General features: G+C 32.0%; 1 protein-coding gene and 1 long non-coding RNA gene across 2 annotated transcripts; both read left to right on the top strand.

Moving 5' to 3' along the window:
• The first annotated feature begins 3,276 nt into the window (after positions 1-3,276).
• On the top strand, positions 3,277-5,341 carry LOC132632925 (NAC domain-containing protein 100). The gene is made up of 3 exons (XM_060349077.1): positions 3,277-3,858; positions 4,098-4,375; positions 4,479-5,341. The coding sequence occupies exons 1-3, from the start codon at positions 3,657-3,659 to the stop codon at positions 4,998-5,000; spliced, it is 1,002 nt and encodes a 333-aa protein (XP_060205060.1). The 5' UTR covers positions 3,277-3,656; the 3' UTR covers positions 5,001-5,341.
• Positions 5,342-20,304: 14,963 nt separating this feature from the next.
• Positions 20,305-21,958, top strand: LOC132634281 (uncharacterized). Its single transcript, XR_009580105.1, has 3 exons — positions 20,305-20,561; positions 20,906-20,977; positions 21,627-21,958. It is a non-coding gene; the product is annotated as an uncharacterized LOC132634281 (long non-coding RNA).
• The last annotated feature ends 157 nt before the right edge of the window (positions 21,959-22,115 follow it).

Genomic DNA, 22,115 nt, shown 5'->3' with positions numbered 1-22,115 from the left:
ATTTCTACTGTTGCTATTATTTAAGAAATGGAAATGCCACTGTCCTTCTTTTGAGTTTTTTATTTGGTTCACAATTAGTATGAAATAACAGATTAGTTGGTACTCTAATTGCAGCTCTTCGAAGCAAATTCTTGCAATCTCATGGGGTTAGAACGATAATTTTTCATTTTCGATAAAAGTGTTTACATTTTAGAACTTCTTTTGCCATGATTATATTGTTTAAGTGGTGCCACGCGAATAGGTTGGGGTTAAATTTAGGTGACTTAGAATAAACTTAGTCGATAAACAGATAGGATTACAATCAGCTCAAACTATATATTTCTTCGGTCAAAATAGGTAGTTTATTTGAGCTAAACAATGCATATGACCCAGCCGGTCCAACTCCGAAACATTCTTCTTTATTTGTTCTTTTATAGTTTGTTTAATTACTAATTAAACTGACATAAGTTTTTATTTATTCATCATAACTATATTTAGACAAACAAGCTCAAACTATTTACTTTGGATGTTTTGTTATGTTTTCTTATACGTCAATTTGGGCTACATAAGCTACATAAATTAGCTCAAACTTTTATGTGGACTAACTTGAGTTATGCTCAAATTGACCCAACAATGATCATATGGTTAACCCAATCCATTCACACCCGAGTGAGTAATATTTTTATGGAATAAATTTGATCTTCCTATGATCCTATCTAACATAAGGAGTATATGGATGCTGATAAAACCTTTGAAATGATCAATTTAGGTTTTTTGAAGCTGTATATTAAGAAATTTGGAAGTATTTGTACTGATCAACTAATCTTTTCTTTTTTGGGGCACCAGTTGATCAGCAATTAAACATTGTAAGGGTTAGATGTTGTAAGTGACATTTTCAAAGATTTCGAGAAGTTGTAAACATGCCCTAGCACTATAAACAATTCTACACCCTTTAAAGGTTTCTTTCTCATCTCCATTGTATTTGCTAAGCACTTACGTATTAGTATTGCTATATCAGCCAATTATAGATCCTTCTTACATTCGTTCTTGGGTTATATGAGGAATTTCCTTTAAAAATTAAATTGTTAGACTATCATTAAGTGTTTGAGTATCTAACATAGTACATGCATCTCTGTTATCATATTAACGAATTCACATTAACTTCTTTGTTTAGGTGCAAATCCTACCATTTTTAGGACAGCACGGTGTATCATGTATGAATTATAAAGTGTTCACACTATATTATTTTCAATTACCAAACAAAATAAGGTGTCTTAATTAGTTTGATGTAACAAATTAATGTTTCATGCATTGTTTAAATTAAATTCATGCACACAATGGATGGCAAACGACAATTGTACAAATCGATTTCAATCTGAAAGCATTTTCGTTTTTCCTCTTTTTCCCATTTGGTTTAAATAACTCCAACGGTTTCAAAAAAAAAAAAAAAAAACATTTTTCCACTAAAAACAAACACTTTATTGAAATTTAGTTATTGATTGAATGTTTAAACACGACTAAAACTAATCAAACACTGTTACAGCCAATACACACAAAGACAATGACGATAACCCTGACTCAAGAAACATGTTAGAAATATTTGTACAAGTATAATACTCGCATATTAATAATTGGAGGTTATTTTTTCTATGTTCTTAGCTTTGATATATGTTTCCAGTTTGGATTCTGAGTAAGCGCTTTTAATTCTCTCAATTCACATCTATGATGGACCAACCAAATCCAGGAAAAAAACAGATCTAGCTTAATCTTTATACATATAAAAGAGTTTTTGTATTATCAATTTCACCTTAAAATAGCTTGATGTAACCGTTAATAAGAAGTGGAACAACTAACTTATTAAAAAATAAAATAGGCTACCTGGTGTTTCTTAAAACATGGTCAGTCTTGTGACAATTAATAAATTATACATGCCTAATGTATTATACCAGAGCGCATTCAAGAGGACTATACTTGAAAGTTTGAAACTATTGAAAAGAATCCCACCATATCAAAGAATGACAGGAGGGCCAACAGTAAGCTTTTTGTATACCTACATAAAAGACAGTTGAAGATGAGTCCAAAAGAGCAATCTTTTAAGTGAACTTCCTAGACGACCCATATCCTATACCACAAAAGGATCTTCATCATTACAACTTTTGGCTTTATGTTAGTAATAAATTTGTATTTTCTCATGGGCCCTAGCTCTTTAGTGCTTCATTTACAGTACAACTAATATCTAAAGATCTAATTAGTTGCAGAAACTGCTGAACAGAAATTGGTCACGAGAACAACATTCTTAAAGTCCCTTTTTCTAGTGTCAAAGTGGGCTACCTACAGAATCTTGTTAAAAGCTAAGGCACTGTTTAATTGAGAAATGTAATTAAGTAAGTGACACCTAAATGTTTAAAAGTAAAACGGTTGACAAAAAAAAGTACTCACACCGGTGCTTAAACTAAACTTACATTAATTTACTATGGTTAAGTATAACCGTATTAAAAACACGTGTTATGTATTCATTGAATTAGCGTAAATAATACGTGTGAGCCTAACGGCGTTATACAGAAACAGTCTTTTTAATTGAAGTCTCTTATCATTATCATTTGAAAGTATGAAAGGCCTTTAAGAATCTTAGGCCTTTAAGACTTTTTGCCAATTTTCTGCTTTATATGGTGAATTTAACGTGTCTAATCTGGAAACTAACAGCATGAAGATTCTGTGGAATGCTGGTATGAACCCAACTATTTTTATCCCAAATGAAAATAAATATACGCTTATAAAGGTAATTTTCACTTTGTAAAATGGGAATTAAGCTAATTTGAGGTAGATGGTGTAAACCTTCTCTGTAATCCGTTCATTTTTAGTACTTTATTTCATTAGGGTAGTCCGTTTTCACACGCTCAAAAGTCAAGAATTTTGAACAGAGGAGGTTAATTTAGGAAAATCACTCAAGAATTGTATCAGAAGAATGTAAGAGAAAGATACATATTGAAAGCAACTTTAATTACTTAATATTAAAAATACTTAAAATACAGTACAATAAAGTCATTTTGGATACATAGTTCCGGTATACAGTTGAAACAACCATGAAAGCAACAAAAATTGAAAACTTCTTCAACTATTACTATTACAATTTATATAACAGAAATTCCAACTATTAAATTATATGATCCAATAAAAAAAAATTTAGTTAAAAATAAGCACTATATGACAAATGAAATTTGACAGAATTACATGCTATCTTTAAGGGGATGAAGTGTATTTAGTCCAATATAAAAAGGGGTGTATAGAGGTTTATATGAGAAGGCATAAGAGAAGGGCCAAAAACAAAAGTTCCTTAGAGCTCACGTTTCTATTTCTCCCCCCAAAGACCAGTATTTATGGCCTTCTGAAGTTCATTTCTCTGCCTTTTTTTCAATCTCTAAAATCATTTCCATGACTTCTCTTTCTAACTTTCTCATTATTTTCCCACTTTTCATTTACTTTTTTTCCCAATTCTGAAAGGCCAAGATACGTTTTTCTAAAATTTCATTAGTCTTGAATCTTGATATATAGGAGTATTCTTAATTGTTGCTTTTTTGAACTGTTTGGCAAGAACCTATTTGGTACTCATAAATTATCAATCAGATTGTGAAAAAAACACAAATTTTACAAAAGGGTGTGTAGGGGTTTAGGTTCTGATGATGATGGAGAATTTTTCTGAAGCTGTTAAGGAGGATGATCAACAGCAACAGATGGAACTTCCTCCTGGATTTCGCTTTCATCCTACTGATGAAGAGTTGATTACTCATTATTTGTCTAAAAAAGTTGTTGATACCAATTTCTCTGCTATTGCTATTGGAGAAGTTGACATGAACAAAATTGAACCCTGGCAGCTTCCATGTAAGTTGATCTCCCTTTTTTGCTTTTATAATTACGATGTAAAATTAACCTAAATAGCCGTCCAGTCAATAGCTTAAACTGAAAATAGTCAGTGTATAATTTATTATATATACTGGCTAGGAAAAACAAATATGAATACGGACAGCTATTTGTGTAAAGATACCGATTTTTTTTTTTTTGTTTCATAACGTGGTATACGTTCCTGATTTTGTTTTTGTGTTTGTGGCTTGTAAATGTAGGGAAGGCAAAAATTGGGGAAAAAGAATGGTACTTTTTTTGTGTGAGAGACAGGAAGTACCCGACTGGTTTGAGGACAAACAGGGCAACTGCTGCAGGTTATTGGAAAGCCACTGGAAAAGATAAGGAGATTTTCAGAGGAAAATCACTTGTTGGTATGAAGAAAACTCTAGTTTTCTACAAAGGAAGAGCTCCCAGAGGTGAAAAAACAAATTGGGTGACTCATGAATACAGATTAGAAGGAAGATTATCAGTTTACAATCTTCCCAAGACAATAAAGGTACTGACTTTATGCATTTTTTTTCTGATATCCTCTGTTTTTTTTCCCTGTTTCATTTCAAGAATCCTAAATTCTTCGTTGTTTTTGTTTTTGGCTGTTGCAGAATGATTGGGTGATCAGCAGAGTATTTCAAAAGACAACTGGTGGAAAGAAAATTCACATTTCAGGGCTTATGAGAGGGAATTCTGATGAAGATGAAATGAGCAATTCCCTTCTGCCACCATTGACAGATTCACCACCCAGTCACGTGCACTGCTTCTCCAATTTTCTTAATGCTCAAAAGAACCAAGAAAACATGATCAATTCTTTCAACACTTCTCCAAATTTTCCTGTTCTGCCAAATCCCATGGATATTTTCCCAAGAAATTCTGTCCCAAATACATTTTCCTGGAACCAAACAGCCCCTATTCAACACAATTTTCCTCAGCCAAGTTCATTTTCTGTACAAGATCCTGCTATTCTTAGGAATTTGGTTGAGAATTATGGGCAGAACATGCAGCAGAGTTTCAAAAAGGAGAAAGAAATGGTCAGTGTATCACAAGAAACAGGTCTAAGCACTGATATGAACACTGAAATTACATCATCTGTGGTTCAACAGGATCTTGATTGCCTTTGGAGTTATTGAAATTCTTGGCAGAAAAGAAGGTAAAATAAGCAACAACAAAAATAACAGAAGAATAAGAACAGACATAGAGCTTCAGTAGTAGTAGCTATTATGGTGTGGAATTAAATTGTCATGTGTATAGATTTTCTAATCCCCTAAGTTGCATTCAACAGAGTAACCAATATTATGTCCCAAAAAAAAAAAAAAAAAAAACTCCTACCACTTTCTTTTTTCCTTTTTTTTTTTTTTTTTTTTTGGTTTGTCTTTTTACACTTCTAGTTATCTTACTGCTGCTATTTATTACTTTGTGATATTGAATTTGTATAAAATTGTAGTAATACTGATGAACACTGTTAGCATATGACTCTGTGAGATAAGGTTGGTGAGCTTACTAATCTTTTATCGTGTTTTTTTCCCTATGAAACTACGTTCGTTGTCTGTATGGATTTTAGCGGTTGCTTCATCCAAGGCTTCAAGCTGAATTGTTTCTTTCACTTTTTCAATTTCATATTGGTTTGTGGGGACTCAACGTAATATGCCGTGGACCCTGTTATTCCCCCAATATTTGTGTGTAATTATGTCATGATTAGGTGGAAATCTCAAAGTACTTTTGGACCACTTGAGATGTCAAAACATGGTATTAACCACGTGTATCTCGTCTAAGATATGATATCGATGGTTAAGAGGCTAGTACAAGGCTCACACTATGAATCAAATGTTATCGGATTAGTTGTAACGGCAATAAATGTTGGCAAGTTTAAAATGGATATGTATCAAGTTGAGTAAGAAATACAAAAATAAATAAAAACATGGTTCTTGCCACGCATTAAATTAGAAAAAGAACAGTTCGAGCCGCTAAGCATGACGAATTTCTGTCGTTTGCATGTTATCTTCATGATCACTTGTCCCACATGTAAAACAAGGGCTTCAAAATTTCTGTACTTGCAGTGAAGCTCAGTTTTAAAAGGAAGAACAAAATTGAGAAGAACAAAGAAATTAACTTATACATACTTCAATATGAAAAAACTTTATAAATTCTGTTAAGATGATTGACAAAATGAAATTAAGATTGCTACTTATTTCATATATATTTCACAAAAAAAAATATCACGGGATATCATCATTTGTTAACAGACGTTAATGATGTGACATATATCACTTGCTACATGTCTATCCTTTGTTAGCAGGGAGTTGAAAATTGTAGTAACAATCATATGGTAAGTTCAGTGCAAACTGAAGAATACCAGAAAAGCAGTCTCAGTTAGAGTACTATCTGGTACTGTTCCTCTACATGTTCTCTTCTTTGTGCCTGACACAAATAAAGAATTGCTAGTCACTGTCGTTGTCCCTACTTCAGCTACGATTTGTCAGAATGCTATTACTCCAATTATACTGTCACATTGTGGTTTTTAAGACTTGACTCAATATGTGCATTTTTCGGTTTTAATTAAAAAACAATCCAATTATTTGTTTTTTTCAAAATATTATGATTGATTTTAATTTTCATTTATAAGTTTTATGGTCAATTCAATTTTCTGTTTTCAAATGAAAAATTCAACGACCAAAACAATCATTTCTATATTGCAACATATTTTTAAGATAGTGCTTGGCCATAGATTTTGTGAAACTTGAAAAACAGAATTTTTGAAATTGAGTTGAAAAATAATTTTTGAAACTTGAAGTTGTGTTTGGAAATGCATTTTACTTGGAATAAAAATGAAGTTTTATGAGTGGAAGAAAAATTTCACCCAAAAACCGGTTTTTGGAACTTCAAAATTTTTCTTCAAAGTTTTTCAAAATTTAATCGAATTTCATGGACGAACACTGTTATCAATTGGTTTTTTTTTTTTTTTTTGAAAAAGACTTCCAAAATCTCTGGCCAAACCAGAGCTAATTAGTAGAAACATGACATCAATCATGATAAATTAAACTGAAAATTCTGACAGCTAAACACAACCGATTAAAAGTCAACATAGGCACAAAACGCAACCCAAAAACCAAAGTGCTGAACTTTTTTCGTTCAGTATTCAACTTGCTTATTTACACCATCAAAAACTATCTGTTATTCATATTGACAATGGTGAGTATATATGTAATGTCAATTGGAAAACGATGAATTTAGGTAGCTTTTTGCCTTTCATAATTAAATTCATTCAACTTCCTTGACATATACATTGGACGATGACGCTGCAAATTCCAATACTGTGTTCATACTGATCTCATCCCCTCTTGAATATTTTTCAATCACACTAATCGTTACATTTATTCTTTTTTGTCAGAACGAATACATTTATATTGATTATTCACTTATGATCCTTTTAGCTGCAAACAGATCTAACATGTACTTGATCAACAATTTCTAAATTGATAAGGTCATCAGAATAAATTGTCTATACAGTACTCGATTAATTAGATATACAATTATTTATCTCATGTTCTCTAGCTTTTTTGTTTTTGGGACCAGCTATATGTTCTACAGTTATAACCTGTCACAAGTTATGAGCCCGACCGAAAGCTAAGGTACGTATGTTTGAAATTTAATCACATGAATTCAAACTGTACATTAAAGAAATATTGTTTAACAACCATACGCTATCAACTTTCAGAAACCCAATATAAAAACATTGTTTTTCACAGTGGGGTTAATAAGTTGGCAAAGGTTATGACTTATTATGATCTCAGCAGCCATTCTATTGGAGAATTGTGGAGCCAATTATAACGCGCCCGGCAGCCAATATCACTAATACTTTTCACATTTATGTATTAGTTGGAATATTAAACGTTATCCAATATTCTCACGTGATCCAACTATACTAGTCATTAATGATCTCATTGACCTTATTAAATGCTAATCATGCATGTCCTTCTTACTAGACTAATTAATTTTGTCAGAACCAAGCCCCCTCTTTCCGATTATTACGCAGATAATAATAATCGTTGATGTCTTAGGTGTACAAGAGCTATGCTTAGGTTTTTAGATTATGATCATGAAAGTTTAAAAACTCTTATTAACTGTCTCCAAAATTATTTTGCGTGTGTTGGACGATTTGTTAATGAAGCACTAACATTTATCTTCTGCAAAACAAAACAAATAAAACAAAAGAAGAAGTTGTTTATCATCAATAATAAATAGTACAAAAGATGTCTTCAGATATATTGTTATTTTGTTTATGAAGATCATAAACAGACACACATTAAAGAAAAAGAGTAATTCTGGTTCGCAAGAAGAAAATTGACTTTAAAATGTTACAAACTAAAAACTTTTTATGTTATGTTTTCAATATTCAAGTGTCCTAACATAAACTTTAAGAGTTGTGTCAACGAATTATGTCATTCAACGAATCATTAAAAGACTGTGTTGGGTGGTAAGTACTAATCCGTTTGTTAATTTTATATTCATGTTTGAGTCTGGAGGATTGAATCGTCTTTAGTATTCTGCTCTTGAATATTTTTTTTTTTTGATTAAATTTGAATAAGTTGAACTCCTAAGTATTGGACCGACGAAAAGAAATGTCTTTCAACGAAAAAGGAAAACAACAAAACCAAACGGAGGAAAAGAAGGAAAGTGGACTAGTGGAAGACAGTTTAAGTGATTCAGGCAAATGGCCCAACCTTTCCATAATCACATTACCAAACCTTGACGTAGTTGTTTTGTTCTCGTGTTCTTCGCATTATATTAGGTTTCTCTAACGGTTCGACATGTAAGCAAATGGGACCCACAATGGTATTTCCAAAAAGGACACTAGGTTCAGGTTCTTTGCATCATTCTTTCTACTGGCTAACGAACCGGTGACTTTCTGGCCACCACTCACTTGCCACGTAATCCAATTTCTGGGCCCACCTCCATACTATAACCATTCTGCTCAGGTGGTTTGCACGTGCCTTTGATTTTTTTTTTTTTCAATTTTCTACCCAGTGTTCGGTATCCGTATTGTAGCCCGACTATATACGGATTCGCGTTGATAGGGTTCATTTCTAGGGGAAGCGCTTCCTACCTAGGTTTTTTTCATACCCAAAGCTTGAACTCGAGACCTCTAATTAAGGGAGGAGTAGCCCCATCCTTTGGTGGTGCCTTTGATATTATTGTTCAACCCAAAGCATGGGGAATTCTACCATGAAGGAGTATGATTGAAATGATAAACTTTTATGTATAGTATTAAAACTTTTATATTTTTGTAAAATATTTTATGGTGTGAATATGAATTAATTGAGTTAATAAATTCTCTATACCAAATGATGTATCAAACTAAAAAAAAAATGTGTGTGACATTCTTCTAAAGTCTTATATATAGTTTCACATGTCAATTTTAATTCTATAACCATACAAACGTAATGACGTGTTTAAGATTAGGAATTTCAGAAGTTTTATAGCTATACAGATATTATTGCATAATTAGAACCACAATTTTAAAAGTATTCATCTCTGTCTTAAAAATCATATCATATATATCAAATTAAACCACGTCATATAAATTGAAATGGAATAAAATACAATTTATCAGAAATATAATCTCATCATCAATAGAATTAATATAATCAACTTCTATATATCTTCATTGTATAATTAGCTTAAGTTGACACGGCTATTATGAGAAATGAGAAAGTTGTTATAAAGGGGTAACGTTTTAACAAGATTACAAACAACAGTTAATTGAACATCCTATATTTTTAAAATGACTAATGACAGGAAAGGGTGGTTTGCAAAATTTATGTTAACTAAAAGAGATAAATAGGTTGGACAAATCTAGCAAATGGACAAATATAGAGCCTTTCGATCGGCTATTGGTTATAACTCGGTATTACATACCTAAAAATGTCCTCTCTTTTCGTTGGGTAATTATGTGATACTCTGCAATTATCGGGGATGCAAACAAATAAATTTGTTAAGATAAGGTATGGAAATCTTGAAGCTTATCCTATAGTTAAGTCGTTTTTGTTTGGCTAGAATTATGCGTGTACAATGTGAAACGGGGAGCATTGAGGACGCTAAAAAGTCATTTATTGCTCTTCGTAGGTGAATAAATATTTTAAAAGGTCCATTCTTTCTCATTTCCTTTTACTATTATATTTTAGTAAATTAATTAGTAGTTCAATCCTATCTTTCCTTTCTCACGAGAATTGGTTAATTCCCACGTGTCCTTTACAACTGTTTTTGTTATGGACCTTCTTATAAAAAGACAAACCAAGTAACTGACAGGCAGTCGTCAAATGCAGCATTTAGTTACATTTCTTATAGTGGGAAAATTCTGGCCATGCTGAATTGTGAAAAGCAATTGGAACTTTGCATGTTTAGCCCACATATTTGTGATCATGATAATATTTTATTTGATTTTCGGCATGCAGACATTTATGTCAAAGTTGACAAATGTTGAACAGAATCTGCAGGGAACAAAAAGAATTAGGCAGAGCATGGACTCATGGGTGCTTGCTTCATAGTATGAATTTTCTGAACCTCCTATTGGAAGAATTAAGTTCCATGTCATAATTTTTTTATAGTGGGCAATATGCAGGTGCTTAAAGTCAATTTCGGGGTTCAAATAAATGAATTAATGATGAACAAGTTCATTGAATGTTGGCAGAAGCTGTTGCTCAATTAATATTTCTTATTTTATTTTTTATAAGAACTCAATTAATATTTCAGTGGTGGCTTTGGAGCACGTTGGTATACTCTAATTGTGTGGAATAACATCACAAACATCCCTAGGGAGATATAAGATGACATACTCCTAGTTGACCAATATCATATGGGCACGTGGTCAATGGAAATGGGGGCGTCACATTAAGAAGGAAATTCTAAGAATTCAACTGAATTTTTTGCGTTGAAAGATTATACTTATAAATAGAATAAAATATATTTTTTATACATATTTAAAATTTTGATTCCCTTGACATAAGAGAATGTTCAAATCCCATGTGTGATATCGTTGGAACTTTTCTAAATTCCTTATTAGAATTCCTGATTCAATTAATGATGATGGTAAAAGGGGCGGACCTAGGCTCAATATAATGGTGCTCTAGCACCCGTTAAACTCAATGCAGACTAAGTATAGATATATAAAAAATATATGAAAATTGGGTATAAAAACTTAAAAAGCACCCTAGAAATACTTTGGTTTCCAAGTGGAACTTTAAAAATTTTGGTGGCTAGAAAACATGGGTTCGAACCTCTGCATGGAGGGCCGAAATCGATCCATAAAAGTGTCTTATTGCTAAATGGATACTCAAATTTGAAATTATCTGCAATATAAGATACTCCCTCAGTCTGATATAAGATACTCCCTCGTTCTCAAAAAAAATTGGCATTTTTCGATTTTCGAGAGTTAAATGAGTTGTTCTTTGACCGTAATTTTTTTATATGTCTTTTAAATTATTAATTATGGTGACTTATAGTACTTTTTACGTAGTTTCCTAATATGTAAATTTTATTTCGAAAAAATTAAAAAAATTATGTTTAAATATATGGTCAAAATTAAAAAATTTGACTCTCGAAAAACGAGAATCGTCAATCTTTTTTAAACGAGCGAGTAATATTTGTCTCGATTCTCGTCAAATAGATGTACTATTCAAATGACAGAGCATAGGACTACGACTTGTTTCAAATCAAAATTTTGATTGTTGTTGGCTGATTGTGATATCGATAGATCTGACAACTTTACCATGTGATTGTTATGTAGAGCCATACTAGCCATATATGCCCGCCGAACATGTTTATTCACTTTAATTAACGTATTTTTAAGATTTATATTTTGTAAATAATTTTTAAAAATTTATCATAGTCATGACAATGAAAGTTGTTCATCAATGTGGAAAAAAAAAATTAGTAAGAAGGTGAGGGAAAATTAATATTTTGATTTTAGATTTTTTCTTTTAAATTGTTTAATATCTTATATGTATACTAACAAGTTGATATTCATCTCAATCAATTAACTGTTCAGATCCAAACATAAGAACCATTGCTGCATATATTGGTTTTTTTAAAAGCAAAACTAATAAAATATTTTTATTAAATTAATTAAAAAAGATGAGAAAATAAATGTGTCGGATAATTAAAATTGAAGTGCATACGTCTATGGAATAAATATTAAGTATTATGACATATTAGAAATGTGATATGTTATATCGTAAATCACCAAATTTTAATTCCGAAATGAAAATATAAACTAATACATTTTATAAATGTAAAGAAACAATAATCAGAGAATCCAAAAGAGAGTAAGATAAGTAAAATATTGACAAAGAAGGAAAATTCCTTCTTTCTTAATACTTTAAACGTGAAAAGAGGACGAACAATAACAATGCAAATTTGTACCAAAAGTTATATAAATTGCACACTTTAACCAACTACTTTTTTATCCACTTAGACATTTGTCATAGTCTCTCTCCAATAGACTATTTTCAAGAATATTTATTAGAAAGGATTAATTTTATTTTGGTTTTATAAATGAACAAGTAATTTGGACACACACATATTATATTTTTCAAGAGCGCGAAAAGTCAAGAGTGAACAAGTAAAAGTGCACGGAGGAAGTAAATGTGTCGGAGAATTAAAATTGAAGTGCATACGTCTATGTAATAAATATTAAGTACTATGACATATTAGAAATGTCCACGTGGGATTAAAAAATAGTTGGGTAAAGTGTACAAGTTATATAGCTTATGGTACAAGCATTCATTGCGTGTACAATTTGTTAAACTTTTGGTACAATTTTGGGCAGTTGTGTTCGTACCCCCAAGCCACTTATATATATTAGAAATATGGGAAGAAAATAAATATTTCAGCAAAAACGTGAAAATCAAAAGTGAACAAGTAAAAAACTGTACGGAGGAAATAAATATGTGTCGGAGAATTAAAATAGAAGTGCACACGTGTATACATGAGAAGAGAATAAATATTCAGTACTATGGAATATATCCACGTGAGATTTATTAATTCTTAAAGAATGTGAAAAGTGAAAAGTGAACATATTAAAGTGCACAGACGAAATAAATTTGTGTAGGAGAATTAAAATTTGAAGTGCATACATCTATACATGAGAAGGGAATAAATATTAAGTACTATGACATACGTCTACATGGGATATAAAAATAGTTGGATAAAGTGTACAAGTTATATAGCTCATGGTACAAACATTCATTGCGTGTACAATTTGTGAAGCTCGTGGGAAGAAAATAAATATTCAGCAAAAACGTGAAAAGTCAAAAGAGAACAAGTAAAAGTGCACGGAGGAAATAAATATGTGTTGGAGAATTAAAATAGAAGTGCACACGTGTATACATGAGAAGAGAATAAATATTCAGTACTATGACATATATCCACGTGAGATTTATTAATTCTTAAAGAATGTAAAAAGTCAAAAGTGAACATATTAAAGTGCACGGACGAAATAAATTTGTGTAGGAGAATTAAAATTGAACTGCATATGTCTATACATGAGAAGAGAATAAATATTCAGCTAGAATACAAAAAATCAAAAGTGAACAAGTAAAAGTGCACGAAGGAAATAAATGTGTCGGAGAATTAAATTTGAAGTGCATACGTCTATACATGAGAAGGGAATAAATATTAAGTACTATGATATATGTCTACGTGGGATATAAAAATAGTTGGATAAAGTGTACAAGTTATATAGCTCATGGTACAAGCATTCATTGCGTGTACAATTTGTGAAGCTCATTGTACAAGTGGGGGCAGCTGTGTTCATACCCCCACCGCACTTATATATAATGAAAATTTGAAGTGGACTAGAACATAGTTAGCTAGACTGAAATTTGTGGTTGGGACTCGGGGCAACTCACTAATTAGAATGTGTAGTTTGATCGGGTCAACAGACCTGCACCTTGACAGTTCAATTTGAAGTCAATTATCTGTGTTTGTAGAGTGCTCTATACATGTGCTTTTTCAAATAGCCAAGGATTTTCACCATAGTTTGTATATTAATTTGTTACACCATTTTAATTTTAATTGTTCATTCATTTCAATTTAACACACACTTTGATTAATGGTTTAAGAGACTTTGGTTCTCTCTCATGTGTAGCACTTATTCTCATGCGTGCTTCTACATTATACTCTACTATATATCGTCGTATTTAATCATCAAGAAGTTGATTTATGCTGTTTTGGATATAACAGCTACTACTACTATAGCAGCTCCTCTTATTTCAAACAAGGTGAGTTTGGCTTAAACGTGTCAACCGGTTCCGTGTAACCGGTTTTAACCGGTAACCGGACCGGTTAAACCGGAACCGGAACCGGTATAACCGGTTAACCGGTTCGGTTATACCGGTTCCGGTTAACCGGATATTAGTTAACCGGTCCGGTTCCAAATTTTTTTTAACCGGAACCGGACCGGTTAAACCGGTTAAAATAAAATAAAAATAAAAATAAAATAGTAAAGAGCCGTTGGGCCTCGCGGACCGTTGGCAACGGTCCATTTGCAAAAATGGCCGTTGCCAAACGGTCATTTTCTTAATTTTTGGCCCCCAAATTATTTTTTTTTAACACTTTAACCCCTCCCCCACCCCTATATAAACCCTTCTTCATTTTCATTTCAATTCACTCTTCTTCATCTTTCTCTCAAATCTCAATCTCTCAATTATAGTTACTTTGCAATAATTAGCCACAAAGTCTTATTATAGTTTCAACTTTCAATTATTAATTTTGCAATTATAATATTGTTGGTGGAGTTGGTGATTTTGCAACAATCCGAAGTAGCTTTGGTGGATTTGCAATTCTAGCCGTCTTCGCTTTGTTGGAAATTAATCCGGCAATTTGGTACCTTCGTTCCAACTCTGTCTTTAATTTTTGCAATTTAGTTCTAGCAATTTATTTTTCGAAATTTAATTTACGCAATTTAATTTACGCAATTTATTTTTTGAAATTTAATTTACGCAATTTAATTCTATCAATTTAATTTGTTGTAATTTATTTTCTTGTGATTTATTTGATTGTGATTTAAATTATTTCTATTTAATAATGTCAAAGAGATTAAGACGTGGTGCCGGTAGTAGTAGTCGTACTGTTAGGGGTGCGCTTAATGAGGAAACATTTGTGGAAGAAACACCTAATTTAGGTATTGATGTTGGTGGAAATAATCCACTTTTAGGTCATGAGGCAATGCAACAACATTTTACCGACACTTTTAATGAAGACTTAGATGATGATGATGATGATGAAACACAACCCCCCGAAAATCCCATAGGAGATACAGGTCCTGCACAATCACATACACAAGACAAACCGCCTAGAACTCGTAGGCCAACAGCTAAAGTTTGGAAATTTATGACTAAGGATAGGGAAAATCAATCAGTTACATGTACCCTATGTGGACAAGTATTTAGTTTTAAGCAAGGAACTGGTAAGGATGGTGGAACGGGTCTAAATGCTCATATGAGAACCAAACATATGGATGTTTGGGGAGAGCAAACGGGTTCAAATGTGGGGGGGATTCAAATGACGATAGACCCACGAACCGGTAGAAATTTTAAGTATGACAAGAAAAAAGAACGCGTAGAAATAGCTAAAATGGTAGCTTATGATTGTTTACCATTTTCCTTTCCCTCGGGTTTAGGGTTTGTTACTTTTCAACGTTGTTATAACCCGTTATTTGAGGGTATTCCTAGAAGTACTTGTAGAGCCGATGTTATAGATTTGTTTAAAAAATATAGATTTTATTTGCGTCATGTATTTAATTCTTTAAATTGTAATGTTTGTCTTACCGCTGATTTGGGTCTTAGTATTAACCATTTAGATTTCTTTGCTATTACATGTCATTGGGTTGATGACAACTGAGTTATGCAAAAAAGAATTATAGCTTTTTTATACGACGAAGGAAAAGGTCGTCACGATGGAAAATTTTTAGCCGATTCAATGTCTACTATAATGAGATTTTTTAACATTTATAGAAAAACACTTTGTATTGCTTTAGATAATGCTTCTAATAATACAAAGGCAATTGGTCTTTTAAAAAGAGAAATAAACCCTCCTCTAAGAAATATTTTTCATGTAAGATGTAGTTGTCACATTTTAAATTTAATTGTTAAAGATGGTCTTATGCATTTTGATGATTCTGTTCAAAAAGTTAGAAATGCTGTTGCGTTTCTTTTTTGTAATGCTAATAGGGGAAGAATTAGAGATTTTAAGAATGTTTGTGTGGAAAATAACCTTAGACCTAGGAAAATTCAAGTAGAAATTGAGACTAGGTGGAACTACACTTACATTATGCTACAACAAGCATATGAGTATAGGATTCCCATACAACAAGTTCACAACAAATATAATATTAATAGTGAGGATTGGTTAACTTATAGGCATTGGGAAGATGTTAAAGAATGTATTGAACTCTTAGAAATTTTTTATAATGCAACTCTTGCTTTTTCTAGACAATTCTATCCCGCGGTAACCGGAATTTTAGCCTACTTAGCGGAAATAGCTAGAGTTTCACAAGAGTATAAATATAAACCCGATTATCAAGTGGCTATTTTTGAAATGATAATCAAATTTAAGAAGTATTTTTTTCCCATCCCAACTTTATTTATATTGGGTTCCCTTTTAAATCCTTGTTTAAAAGTGTCTTATACTAAAAATTTGGTTAGTCAAATTTATACATTTTTAGAAATTGAAGAGGGAGTTCAACCATCTTTAGCTGAAGCCGATCTCGCTATTGATGATGAGTTTAGAAGAGTTTTTACTCATTATTCTAGTTTGGAAGAACGTGCTACACCAGTTGCTCCACGCCCTACTACTTCTCATAGTAGCAAAAAGGGCTTGTCGGGTTTAAAAGTTTTACATTCACAGCCTACATCTTCTTCTACTGCAAACTTTGATGAATTTAACTTTTATTTGATGCAGCCAAATGTGGATATCAGCCAACTGGATGAGGTGGACGTCTTAGCATGGTGGAAGAAGTACAAGACAAGTTATCCGATACTTTCAAGAATGGCTCGAGATATCCTTACGGTTCAAGTATCAACCGTGGCTTCGGAGAGCGCATTTAGCCAAGGAAGACAGCAAATTGGAGACCATAGACATTCATTATCCGGCTTTAGCTTGCAAGTACTAGTGTGCATTCGAGATTGGATTAGATCGGAGCGACGCAACCAAAACTCAGAAGCAGAGCAAGGCGAAGAGGAAGAAATTGAAAATTTGATAGCTAGTGGACCGGACCAAATGGAAGACTTTGAAGATATTTCCATGACCGAATATGATGTGGGGGAAATTAACGAAATGGTTCAAAATTGGTGATTTTATTATTCTACTATTTTTGTATAACTCATGTATTATTTGCAAGTTAAAAAAAAATACAACTTGCAAATAAATGTTATCCAAGAATGAATAAAATATATGGCTCATTGAGCTTTCTTCTATTTACTTGTGTTTATATTTTTACTTTTATTAAGTTAGGAATATACCTAAAATATACTAAGAATATACTTAAGTTATATAGTATACTTAAACATATATAAGTATATATAGAAAAAATAGTATATATAGTATATAAGTATATATAGTATATATAGAAAAAATAGTATATATAGTATATAAGTAAGTATATATAGTATATATACTATATATATTAAGTTATACACATATATAAGTAAGTAAGTATACTATATATACTTACTTATATATAGTATATAAGTAAGTATATATAGTATATATAGTATATAAGTAAGTATATAAGTAAGTATATATAGTATATAAGTAAGTATATATAGTATATAAGTATATATATTATATAAATATATATAGTATATATATTAAGTATATATTGTATATATAGTAGATATGTATATATAGTATATATATTAAGTTATACCTATATATATATTAAGCTATCCTATATATAGTATATAGTACATATATATAGTATATATATTAAGTTATACATATATTTAGTATATATATTAAGTTATACATATATATAGTATATATAGTATATATATTAAGTTATACATATATATAAGTATATAGAGTATATAGTACATATATATAAGTACATATAGTATATATATATATATATATATATATATATATATATATATATATATATATTAAGTTATACACATATATAAGTATATAGAGTATATAGTACATAAATATAAGTATATGTAAGTTATACATATATATGTGTACGAAAAGCACTATTCTGTATTGCTGACTTGCTGTTAGTCAGTAAATATTTAAACTTTAATTATAAAATTGTATAACATATGTAAATATACCTACAATATACAAATAAATACTATAATATATATATATATATATAATACAAAAAACAAAAAAAAAATATTTTAACGAATCCAAACCGGACCGGTTCCGGTTTGGATCTTAAAACCGGTTAACCGGAACCGGTTAGGCGGTTCCGGTTTTGGAACCGGAACCGGCCGGTTTCCTAACCGGTTCCCGATCCGGTTCCGGTTGGAACCGGTTGACAGCCTTAGTTTGGCTTAGAGAAGAAAGCTAGTTGGGGAACTTGCTAGTAGGCTATAGGGTACTATAACACAGTTATGAATAGAAATAGATGATTTCGCTTTTTGTTTCTTTTTTAAATACAAAAAGTTGAATGAATTAAAAAAAAAAAAAAAAATATTGTGAGGGTCTTCAATTTATTCGTTTCGGCAAACAAATCGCAAATTATACATTAAGCCCGATAGGATTCTTAGAGATGATCTTATCGTGCATACCCAAAGGAGAAGGAATAAAGAAGCAGAAATAAGTAGTTGACCAGAGAAAGGAATGGAGAACAAGATTTCGCCGGAGAAAAAACTGACCGGAAAGGAGTTAGCCAAAAAAAAAATTGACAGGAGAAATTGTCAAAAAAGGGAGTATTCAGATTGGGGGGAAGAAGAATTTGCTTGCTATTATTAAAATTTTGGTAGAAAGACAGAAATGTCCTCATTATTATAATGTTTTGTGACAATATGAGGGGCATTTATGGAAAACCAAAAGTGAATACATTGCTATCCTACAACCTTCATGTTGTAGGTTAGCAAAATCTTATATATATATATATAGAGAGAGAGAGAGGGGGGGGGGGGGGGGGGGTTTCACTGACATTGTTATTTGTTCATAATCCATTATTGTAAAAGATGAGAGAGAGAGAGGCTTCACTGACATTGTTATTTGTTCATAATCCATTATTGTAAAAGATGAGAGAGAGAGAGAGGGGGGCTTCACTGACATTGTTATTTGTTCATAATCCATTATTGTAAAAGATGATGGTACTGCTTCTATCGATCTTAATTCTTAGCACTGGTTTTAACTTTGATTCTTTTGTGTTATTTTGATTCAAATAATAATTTAACAATAAATTGTACAATTCATTAATCGTCCAAGTTATTCTCTTCCCTTCATGAGATTTGTGGTTACAAATTGAACACCTTTTTCCCTGTCAAGTTGTTGAATTGTTCAACTTAACTTTTAGTTTCATAATCTCAAAGAAAGATGATCATTTCATTATTGGTTATGCTCGTTGTCTCAATTGTCAATTGCAAGAATGAGCTAGCTTCGACTCAATAGTCTTGTACAACTTAGACATGTGAAAATAGTAATGAAGTGACACAAAGTGAAAAAAAGGACCAGATGAACAGGACATAAACATAAATCGAAAAAGAAGAGTGCCAGATGATAAGAGAGAAGATATATATCTCTTGTATTGGATATTGTTCTTAGAATTCTAGTCAGATTTCATCATCATGATTATATAATTCGAACTCATATTCCTCTTCTTCCCTTTTGAGTATGCTCAATCTCTTATTGTAAGAAAGGCATGAAATACATCTATCTATCACGTGATGCCAAGCTGGAAATAAAAAGGAGGAAAACTATTTTAACCCTTCTCAAAAATAGCTCAATTACTGTCACATGTTTAAAAATATCCAACTATATCCTCTCTTGATGGCCTTTGATATGGGGGTTGTTATTATTATTTTTTCTCATAATGATACAGTAATACTGTATCTTCATGCTGACCTCCTCTCCCTAGTCTTTTGACATTTTCTTTAGTACAGTGTATTCTATTCTTATAAGAATCTACTTCGTGTTAGGGTTTACTCCGCCATATTAATATTACAAATAATTCTCAGTGAAAAGTAGATATTGAATGGGTATTCTGATTAAGACATTTTAATACACCAATTCTTTTCCTAAGAATGTATGACTATCTATGAACTTACAACTTTGGTTGTTTTAATTAACGTTATGCATATGTAGCTCTATGAGCAAGTAGGTGTAATAACCCATATTTTTTTTAGGCTTAGTTGGTAATTTAAATAAAAGAAGAAAATAAAAAATAAAATATATATATATATATATATATAGAAGAATTAAGTGGTACAAAATAAAAGAAAATGAGGATTAAAGGGTCCTTTAAAAAAAAAAAAAAGGGAAAAAGAGATGTGGGCCAAGCCCACAAAAAAGAAGAAAAAGAAAATAAAGAGAAAAAGGAATAAAAGTCTGATGCATCATACGTGAAAACAGAAAACAAAAATGATAGAAGCAGAAACAAGAAAAAAAAAACGCAGTAGAAGGAAGGGAAGAAAAAGAGGGGAGAAAAATAAGGATTTTCAACCTAAATCATCAAGGTAATGCCTATGATCTTTTATTTAATTTTATTATATAATTATGGGTGAATTTTTATGGTGAAAACATGGGAATATTTTGAGGAATTGAGAAAGTTTAGCTCTAGGGTTCTTCAACTAAAATCATTGATTTGAAAGGGCAAACAACATCGGATTTTAGACTTCTATATATCGTTGGAATCCTCTCGTTAAGGCCTTTCCGAAAACATAAGTCTTGTCGGGTTTTGAACACATTGACCGGAGGGTGTTTTCGTCCTTTAAAATTTGACTTTAACCGTTTAAGCCTCTAAAAATATAGAAGTGGTTTACCCTGAGGGTTTTGACCATTCTAAATCCGTTTTGTGTAGTTTGAGGCAATCCGGAGACTCGAGAACGCAGTTTTGATTTATTGGGAAGTGTGCTTGAATTGTGAATTTGAGGTAAGTGAGACTTTAAGCTTTGGGTACTTGCTTTTCAAAACCCATTTTAAAAATATGTTTTCTCTGCCTGGTCCATGTGTTGGGACGAGCGTGTGCTTGGCAGAATCGGTGGTCCTTCAGGCCAGCCGCTTATACTTTATTTTCAAATAATCCAAAACTCTCTTTATAAATTATTTTGTGATGTGATATAGCTGTGAGCCATGATATTGGGGCATTGTGTATGCTTCCCTTAGCATTGTGTATGCTACTTGATTATATTGGGGCATTGTGTATGCTTCTCTTAGCATTGTGTATGCTTCTTGATGATATTGGAGCATTGTGTATGTTTCCCTTAGCATTGTGTATGCTTCCTGACATATTTGGCACATTGTGTATGCTGCCGTGGATTCATGGTGTTGATTAATTCTTTAACTGCCACTTATGACGGTTGTAGTGTAAATTGTGTTGAGATATATAATATATTTGATAAACAGTGGTTTGGACCTTAGTTGCTATTATATAATCATATATTCATATGCATAATATTTTTGTGCTTGTTGTGTGTTTGTATTTTCTAACACTTGTTCCAGGGGTATTTGAAGTGGCGGGTCGAGGATGTTACTGGGTTATATTTATGTATAACTCACTCCTTACCTGCATGTCCATGCAGATACTGTCGTTGAGAACGGGGCTGGTAATTGAAGACTTCGTGAGTGGATTCTGTTGCTGAGGTGAGCCACCGCATTGTTCGTGGAGGCAACCATTTCAGCTTTATCTAGTTTATTTCTAGTTATTTCTTTTATTTTGGGTTTACATGCCCGACACTCAAACTCATGTAACTCTGTTAGATGCTCCATGATCTTAGCGTGGGATGTGGGCTAGAGATTCTTTTTATCTTAGCGTTGATTGATTTTCGTAAATTGATTAAGGATTTGGTTGGCGACTATTTCACATTTTTATCATTAATAACGTTGTTGGACCTGCACTTATTTTCTTTTAGTGCTTTTGTAAACGATTAAGAGTATGATATATGGTTCGCCTGGCGGGTGGTATTTGCTGGATGCCAATCACGTCTAGCGGGTATTTTGGGACGTGACAGTAGGAATGCGGACCACTACATGAGCCACTAATGGCTGAGAGAGAGCGAGCAGCACCCTGA

The sequence above is a fragment of the Lycium barbarum genome, chromosome 3 (assembly GCF_019175385.1).
Source record: "Lycium barbarum isolate Lr01 chromosome 3, ASM1917538v2, whole genome shotgun sequence".
Classification (NCBI taxonomy): domain Eukaryota; kingdom Viridiplantae; phylum Streptophyta; class Magnoliopsida; order Solanales; family Solanaceae; genus Lycium; species Lycium barbarum.
The sequence above is the reverse complement of the archived record's forward strand: the minus strand, read 5'-3'. Positions and strand labels throughout refer to the sequence as shown.